The sequence below is a fragment of the Myotis brandtii genome, unplaced genomic scaffold, assembly GCF_000412655.1.
Source record: "Myotis brandtii unplaced genomic scaffold, ASM41265v1 scaffold436, whole genome shotgun sequence".
Classification (NCBI taxonomy): Eukaryota; Metazoa; Chordata; class Mammalia; order Chiroptera; family Vespertilionidae; genus Myotis; species Myotis brandtii.
Genome location: NW_005366679.1, coordinates 1,794,309 through 1,803,430, shown reverse-complemented (window position 1 = coordinate 1,803,430; position 9,122 = coordinate 1,794,309). Strand labels below are relative to the sequence as shown.

General features: G+C 40.1%; 1 protein-coding gene across 1 annotated transcript in view; it reads right to left on the bottom strand.

Annotated features, from left to right (window-relative positions):
* The window catches only part of ARHGEF26 (Rho guanine nucleotide exchange factor (GEF) 26), a 124,327-nt gene that overhangs the window by 40,509 nt on the left and 74,696 nt on the right, over nucleotides 1-9,122 (bottom strand). The window contains exon 6 of the mRNA XM_005874408.1: nucleotides 2,441-2,593. Within this exon, the coding sequence (XP_005874470.1) occupies nucleotides 2,441-2,593 (153 nt within the window). The remainder of the gene's footprint in view (nucleotides 1-2,440; nucleotides 2,594-9,122) is intronic.

Genomic DNA, 9,122 nt, shown 5'->3' with positions numbered 1-9,122 from the left:
CCGCACACTCATGCTCCCATTCCCCTGTTGTCCATTTCCATTGGTTTGGCTTATACATGTATACAAGTCCTTCGGTTGATCTCTTCCCCTTACCCCCGCCCTCCCTTACTTTCCTTCTGGGGATTGATAGCCTGATCGCTATTTCTCAGTTTTTGGATCTGTCCCTTTTCATCAGTCTATGTTGTTCTCTATAACCCACAAATGAGTGAGATCATATGGTATTTATCTTTCTCTGACTGGCTTATTAATCCTGCAAAAAACTGAAAACAAAATGAAATTCAGCTCTAATTTAAGGCTTTGTTTTCGAACAGGTATGTAATTTGCATTTTCTAACAGTTACAGAGCAACCTTTGTAGCAGGGGTGGCGGGGGTAGTAGGAAAAATGAGGGGGGCGACTTTGTCCCCAAGAAGCATTCAGCAATGTCTGTAGGCATTCAGGTTGTCACAACTGGGGTGACAGAGGCTGGGGATCCTGTGGAACATGCTACATGGGCAGCAGGCAGGACAGTCCCCACAACAAAGAGGTATCCAGCCACACATGTCAGTAGTGCCGACAAACCCCGCTTTGTACTGCAAACCTCCTCTGGAGCTGGCGGCTGGATTTCCCACCCTGTACAAGAGCTACATGAGGACACGGAGAGGGAGGGGGCAGACCAGCCCTTCTCACCAACCAGGGGCTGTTTCTGCAAGCAGCCTGGAGGTGATGACTCATCACCGACCCTTGGTAGGTCTCACATGCAGCAGAGAAGCCGGCCACAGTTCCAAGCTAACATCGAAAATGCCACAACTCCCAGTGGGGGGACGATAACAGCCAGTAACCCCCAAGCTGCGTTTACAGCAATGCACAAATGCAGCTACTTGTGATAAACAAGCCCCCGAAAATAGAATAATATAGACATTACTGAACAATTGCTGACTCTCTCATGGATAGAGATGGAATATACATCACACCAAAACTTACAGCAACCTAAGTAGGACAAAGAGAAAAGGTGTGGAGAGAAGTTTAAAGCTTAATTTTTTTTTGTTTCATAATTAAAGTCTTTAAGAACTCCCTCCCTCCTCATGGTTTCTTTCAGACCTTTGCTTCTCAGATTACCCAAAGGGGAAATCAGCAATTCCTACAAACAACTTAATAGAGCTATCATTTGAATGGAAGAAGGTTAGAGTCTTAGAGAAAACTGGATCCTGGCACTATTCACCCTCCTCAAAAACTCTCTCTTGGCCTCAGGCAGAATACTTAATGGCCAGTTAAAGTCTTAGAGAAGTGGGGGCAGGGGTTGGAATAATCATCACAACAATTAAAAACAAAAAACAAGGAAAACAATGAGATATGGAACAATCTACCAACCCAGCTTCTGGATTGTGACCCCAGTATTATTTTGGTAAACAAACTATAGTACATAGTAACCTATTGGGTGTATTTTAACTTTTCAATGGCAATTTTGAAACATATGTAAAAATAGGCCCAATAGTACTGGTATAAGGAGGCCCCATTTGAGCTTAAAGGATTATCAACCCATGGCCAATCTCTTCTATTTTACTTGTATAAATTACTTTATCTTTTGCAACAGCTTGGAGGGACCTGGATGGTATTATGCTAAGTGAAATAAGCCAGTCAGAGAAAGACAAATACCGTATGATCTTACTTATATGTGGACTCTAATGAACAAAATAAACTGATGAACAAAAGAGAAACAGAGGCATGGATACACGGAACAGACTGACAGCTGTCAGAAAGGAGGGGGTTTGGAGGGCTGGGTGAAAGAAGGCAAAGAACATATATGCATAGCCCATGGACACAGACAACAGAGTGGTGATAGCCACAGGGAAAGGGGGTGGGTGATAAGAGGAGGTGGGCAAAGGAGGGGAGAATGGAGACAGAAAGAAACCTTGCTTTGGGTGAAGGGCACATGATGCAGTGTACAGATGATGATTTGTTGAGTTGTATACTTGAAACATATATAATTTTGTGAACCAATGTTACCCCAATAAATTCAATTTTAAAAAGTAAAAAAAAAAAAAACACAAGGAAAACAACAAACTATTATTTCATAATTGCTTTAGAGAGAAAATTTTACAGAGACTAGATTTTTCTACTAGGACACTCACCCTGAAAGCAATCCTCTTAAACATTTGTCCCTGGGATATAGCCCATCTATTAGAAATAACTATCCCATGAGGACCTAATCATTTTCCCCAAAAAATGCGATAAAGATGAAATCAACAATAATTTCTAGTGCTGACTTCTGGAACAGTTACAAGGGAAATTTAGTTTTCAATAAGTTCTTTAGCATCAAGCATGTCAGTCACTGCTCCTTACCAGTTAGCTGGCCGGACTCCATCACACAAAATTGACTTCAGAGCTTAATTAATTTCAATCAATGTGAGTTAATTAAAACAAGGCTGGATAATTAAAACTGTACTATTTAACAACGCTTACAACAATTTCTGCAGTGTTCGCTGTTGGTAGACTTCGTTTGTACAGTATTTCACATATGGGTCAAACGTGGATGCCGTGTGCTTTTCCACAATGTCACTTATGTCATCTATGAAGATATTATTCTGATGTCTTGCTTCCAACTCTGTAAAGAATCTGAAAAAAAAACACACAAAGAAAAGCATTTACGCTTTCTTCCATATGCTTTAATAACAGATTATCTCATGTGATGCTTTTATACAAGGTTTGCAAATATCAACAGTACCAGTATCAATTCAAAGAGACACAAGCCAAAAACTATAAAAATTCTCTACATTTAAAGCTGTCATATTAATACCTTATCACCTCAAGTAGTCGGTTTTACAACACTGATAATCCAGTTCATTTCTACGTTTTCAGGTATATACAGATTTTAGAATATACAGATTTCACCATTTTTCAAGAATTCCCTATATATTGGAAGAGGGAGAAGAGGTTGATGCTTGCATATTTTATTATACTGAAAAGCATATGAGTACAACATCTAAATAAGTACTTTAAAACCAAGCATGAAATAAACTTAATTCTATGTGTCCTTTCTCTCAAATAAAAGTAATCATATTATTTTAAATCTAATAATATGGGTGATATTCAGTGTCTTCATAAATTAGATTGCAATTTCAGGTTGTCAGACTTAAGAGTGGGTGTGTATTTGTATGTGTATATATTGTGTCCAGTCCAGTTAAAATTAATTTCTGATAAATAATGAATAACTTTTCAGTAAACTATGTGTCAAGTATTGCATGGGCATCTTGTGTTTTATCTGGCAACCAAAGATTGCATCCAATGTTAACAGAACATCAAACTCAGGTATTTGACATAGGTTTCTACCCAGTGTTGCTATTCAAAATGTGGTCCATGGACCACCAGCATTAGTGTCATCTAAGAACACATCAGGAATGCACAAACTCATACGCACCTCCACCAATCTGGACCTGCACTTTAGCAAGATCTCCAGATGACTCGAGTGAATACTAAAATTAGAGAACTGCCCTGGAGCCCACTTACTGTCCACATTTAAAATGGTAGGAAAATCTATTAGAAATAACCATCCCACAAGGACCCAATCATTTCCCCAAAAAATGTGATGAAGGTGACATCAACAATAATTTCTAATGCTGACTTCTGGAACAGTGATACAAGGGAAATTTCGTTTTCAGGAAATTCTTTAGCATTTAGCACATCACTCACTGCTCCTGACCAGTCAGCTGGCTGGACTCCATCACACAAAATTCAAGGCTGATAGCGAATGAGACAACAGAAATTTATACAAGATCATCGTAAATGTGGTCTAACATTTTCTCATATTTCTGTCTCTGTTATTTTCACACAAAATCCTGGCACTCAGAAATAAAACAAACAAGACATTAAGAAGCTTAGTTTTTATATATTTACATGTACATAAAACTCATTTTAGTATGAACTGTATTATCAGCTTGTCATCATTATCTATTATTTTTTAAAAGTTTCTGTAAGAGCTTAAGAGACAAATGCATTTTAACTTCCTAGAACAGTCAAATCATTATATACTTTGAGGAAGCCCCTACATTTGTATTTCCTTTAAAAAGGACTTAGAGAAAATAATCAATCTAAATCCCAGCCACAGATTGTAATTGGCCTACTCATCCAAGCCCCTGGTTTAAAACAGCAAAAGGGAAAACTTTGCTGGACTATTTGCCTTTCCGTTCAGTGGTATCGGGGTTAATCTGCACAATCCTTAGCCACTAGTCCAGACAACACACCGGGAGACTCCAAAATCCAGTCAACAGCTTCATATTACTTTGTCAGGACTGAGTCTTTTAATATTCAAAGAAAATAACCCCCATCCGGAAAGTTTCAGCAATTTCAAAAACAACCACTCCAAACTCCAAAACAAAGCTATGTTTCTTAAATGATATTTTCTATATAGACCGGCCCCCGACTTCAAGGAACTTAAGATATATTCGGAAGATAAGAATAATAGACATAGGTGATATAGAAAGATAAAATTTTTGCTTATAACATACTAGAGGCCTGGTGCACAAAATTCGTGCACTCAGGGTGGGGGTTCCCTCAGCCCGGCCTGCACCCTCTTGCAGTCCGGGAGCCCTGCTTGTCATCATTATCTATTATTTTTTAAAAGTTTCTGTAAGAGCTTAAGAGACAAATGCATTTTAACTTCCTAGAACAGTCAAATCATTATATACTTTGAGGAAGCCCCTACATTTGTATTTCCTTTAAAAAGGACTTAGAGAAAATAATCAATCTAAATCCCAGCCACAGATTGTAATTGGCCTACTCATCCAAGCCCCTGGTTTAAAACAGCAAAAGGGAAAACTTTGCTGGACTATTTGCCTTTCCGTTCAGTGGTATCGGGGTTAATCTGCACAATCCTTAGCCACTAGTCCAGACAACACACCGGAAGACTCCAAAATCCAGTCAACAGCTTCATATTACTTTGTCAGGACTGAGTCTTTTAATATTCAAAGAAAATAACCCCCATCTGGAAAGTTTCAGCAATTTCAAAAACAACCACTCCAAACTCCAAAACAAAGCTATGTTTCTTAAATGATATTTTCTATATAGACCGGCCCCTGACTTCAAGGAACTTAAGATATATTTGGAAGATAAGAATGACAGACATAGGTGATATAAAAAGATAACTGACCTCCTGGTTCATAGGTCAATGCTCAACCGCTGAGATACGCTGGCTGGGCTAGTGTAATGTTTTCTAAGTTCAACCAGATTGAGGCATGTATCAGAATTTTATTCCTCTGTATGGATCAATAATACTCCTTTAGATACATATACCATTATTGTTTATCCATTCATTTGTTGACAGACACTTGGGTAGTTTCCACTTTTTGGCCTTTGTGAATAATGCTGCTATGACCATTAGCATACAAGTATCCACTTGAGTCCCTGTTTTCAAATCTTTGGGTTAGGTATATACCTAGAGATGAAATTTCAACTTCACTGTCTCTGTGCCAATGTCAGGGTATATAAAGAAAAGATAGTATGATACCAAGAAGTAATAGAGGAGCTACTGAGTTATTGTCAAGGGGAAATTATTTCATTAAATGAAAGTTGAGTAAGAAATGAGCCTTCCCTCCTGAGTGGCCCACGGGAGGCATAGAGCAGTTAATTACAATTCAAGGTCTGTAACAGAGACACAGAGTGACTGACAGTCAACATGAGGCGGGTCTTCAGTGATAAGGATGTCATCGCTGGGAGCACTGGGGGCACAGCACTGTGGACTGGAGAAACTACGTGGGCCCAGACATGAATCTCATGCAAGAAAACGTGGGTCGGTGAGTGAGACTGAGGTGTGGACCACAGGAGGAGCAGGGGCAGAGAATGAGGGCTGAAAAGCAGGTCAGAGCTTGATGGCAAAGGTTTGACTATAGGCTGAGGAGTTTGGGCTTACTCTGTGGACAGTGAGAATCTGCTAGAGGTGTTGAGGGTCAGTAAATTACCCAACCAGACAGGGAAACGTGGGACAGTGGAGGGATGGATTACAAGTGGGGAGAGACAGGCCACAAGCAGGCCAGTGAGGTGGCAAATTTGGGCAGGTGACGATAAAGCCTGGCAGTGGGAAATTAAAGAGAGGACACAGATTAGGGTAACAATTTGGAGGGGAAGTTAATAGAATGGAGAAACTCATTAGATGGGAAAGTCAGGGAAGATGCTGGGATTTCTAGTTAAAGTTTCTACCTGGTCATCAAGGTGAGTCATTAACAGGGAATTAGGAGAAGAGGGGAGAAGCAAGAAGAAAGCACAGTTTAATTTTGTCTTGGAGATGTCAAATGGACAGCTGAAAACACACATCTGGGAGAATTCCGAGCCTCAGCAAATCTAGAGAATATGTAGTCAAGTCTAGTTCACTTTTAGATGGTTTTCATATAAATGCAAAATTTTTGTACTTTAATTCCAAGCAGCTTTGAGGAAAATGTTCAGAGAAAATGGGGGAAAGAAAACAAGAAACGATGCACAAGGTCATTATCATGTAAATCTAAGAAATAAATATCTTAGAGGCAAATATCCTTTAGTTTCTTGTCTTTAGCTAACTGTTACAGTGTGAAAGAATGCAGCTATATAACCAAAAAAAACAGTAACTTGGCTTTTCCCAATGAAAGGAAAATTCACTTATCACAGTGAAAAGGTTTGCCAAAGTACAAGATTAAAAACAAAGCACTGATGATATATTTGTTTATGCTACTTACTTTGATTAAATATAAACTAAGCCCCTTGTCCTTTATTTTGACATTTGCACAACTGATATACAATTTAAAGCTTTCTGTGTTAAATTATCTGTTGGTTATTTTGGCAAATTTGCATATTTTACTGAGTGGAGCTTCAAAAAGACCAAGAAACTATTACTGAAGAATGAGGTATTATTCCCATAACCAAGAATGCTGCTGGTTCATATAAAATCTGACGCAAAAGTTAAAGCATTTTGTGAAGTTATTTGGCTTATTTGAAGGACAAATTTTTAATGGAAATATGTTTCAGCGCTATACTTTTTTTTTTCTGGGACAATACATTCCTTATTTCCCCTTTGTAGCATTACCAAGATGACCATGTTTACAACCAATCATGTAAACGACCTCTCTTTCTTTCTTTTTCTACCAAAATCCTAATCTCATTGCTTAAGTCTAGATTTCGAAAAACCTCCGATAACCAGAAAAGTCTTCCTGAAAACACTGCCTCCTAACCAGGCACCCACGTTAGCCCAGTTTGACTGCTGACTCACCATCCCCAGCACAATCACACTCAACTTCAAATGAGCACTTCCAATGACTGCAGCCTGCTCAGGTGGGCTCCTTGGCTGTGCAGACAATGGTCAGAGCACCAAGAACACCAGGGAGGCCTCCCAGGGGGCGGGGCTTCAAGATGATAACTACAAGTCCATGTTTGAAGAGTTTGCTCATGGTCTATAATCTCCCCTCTAATAGTTCCTAGAACTGCAGGGACTGTATTTTCTTCAAGTTTTTTGTGGTTGCTTTATCAAGGGATGGTCTTAAATGTGGCACTGCATTTTGAGGGGGAAAACAAAGCCAACAAACAGTGAGGCAGCTGCTTCCGGTACACTCAGGGCATGTTGCTTCATTAACATCATTTTCTCTGATGGAATGGGCAGAAAAGACTTACAAATGTGAGGTATAAAAGGCCCCATACCATTACTAACAGCCTTCTTAAAATTCAACTGGTAATGTAATTGACACGCCAGATATGTACGTTCTTGATAGCTCTTGATGCCTGTATGGTAAACCCACCAATCTACAGAGGAGATTAAGACTTATTTAATACAAACAACAAATCTGTTTCAATTAGTCAACCAACGAAATCTCCTTCCATGTGCCTAGCACAGGATGGCAGGTTTAAGTGAATGTCAAGGAGCAAATCATCAATAGTTATAACCACCATTCATGTGCCAAGCACAGTGATACATGCTTCCCATACATTATCTCATTTAATTTATTCCTCAAGCCTACTTGGTGAGATGGCCTTTATACCCATTTTACAGATAAGAAAACCAAGGCTATGGGGCCTTAACGTCAAAATGTATAACAACTGAGCCTCAGTTTGAACCCAGAGCCAGAGCCTGTCTGAGTCCAGAGCCTGTGAACACCTCTGGCCTCTGCTCACAGGTGCCTGCTGCTATTGCCTGTCTGTTACAACTGGCCAGCCCTCAAATTGGACATCCAGCAAGATTAACTGCTGAACGGAAAAAGAAATACTATTCGTTTCCAAGAAGACCAGCTGTTGCATCATCTCAGCAAGTAAATTATGGATGTCAACAGTAAAGACCTGCACAGTGGATTTATGCTACAGCAAGATCAGCAGAGAGCAGAGGAGTCAACAGGTGAGCCCCTGGGAAAACAATCAGGATGGTCATGGCCAGTGATGTGTTCTGGTCCTGGTCAACACAGTGTGAGCAATGACGGGATCGCAGGTACCCTGGGGAACTCTGGGAGCCATTCATTCGGACCCTCCCTGTTCCCTGCTGCCCTCCTCTTTGTCCCATTCATCCTTCAAATCTTGGATTATATTTCGTCTCCTCCAAGAAGCTCTCTCTCTGACTCCTGTGGCCTTATTTTATGCCTTTATAAACCCCTACACTAAGACTTTTGTATCTTTACTGTGATTATAATTAATTATACTATGAATCTGTTTGCATTTGTCTCTCTTAGCAAGGTTTAGAGGGCAGGGATGCCATGCCTGTTTTGTACAACACTCTATACCCAGGTCCTGGCCACACAGTACCTGGAACATGGGAGACGGTCAACTATTTGACGGAATGACTCGATTTTGTGTTTTAAACAGAAAAATATAAAGATGAAACCTGTCCAAGGAATTTTGTTCTACTGCGATTTTACAAAAAATGTAACACCCACAAATTGGTCAGTCTCTATCTAGCTCTCCTCTAATCAAGTCAGCGGATATTTAGTGACCACAAACTGGGTTCCCAGTGAAGATACAAAGTCCCAGCACACACTTTTACAATCCTGTCAAGTAAGGTCACTAGAAGGAGACCCAATCCAGCCCAAATTTCTTCCATGCCAGCTGCAGTTACTGAAAAACTGGGCAGACCAGCCCTTCCCCCACCAGACTTCAGGAGGATTCCAGGATGACTAAGGGCCCCCCACCCCCACCCCCGACATCC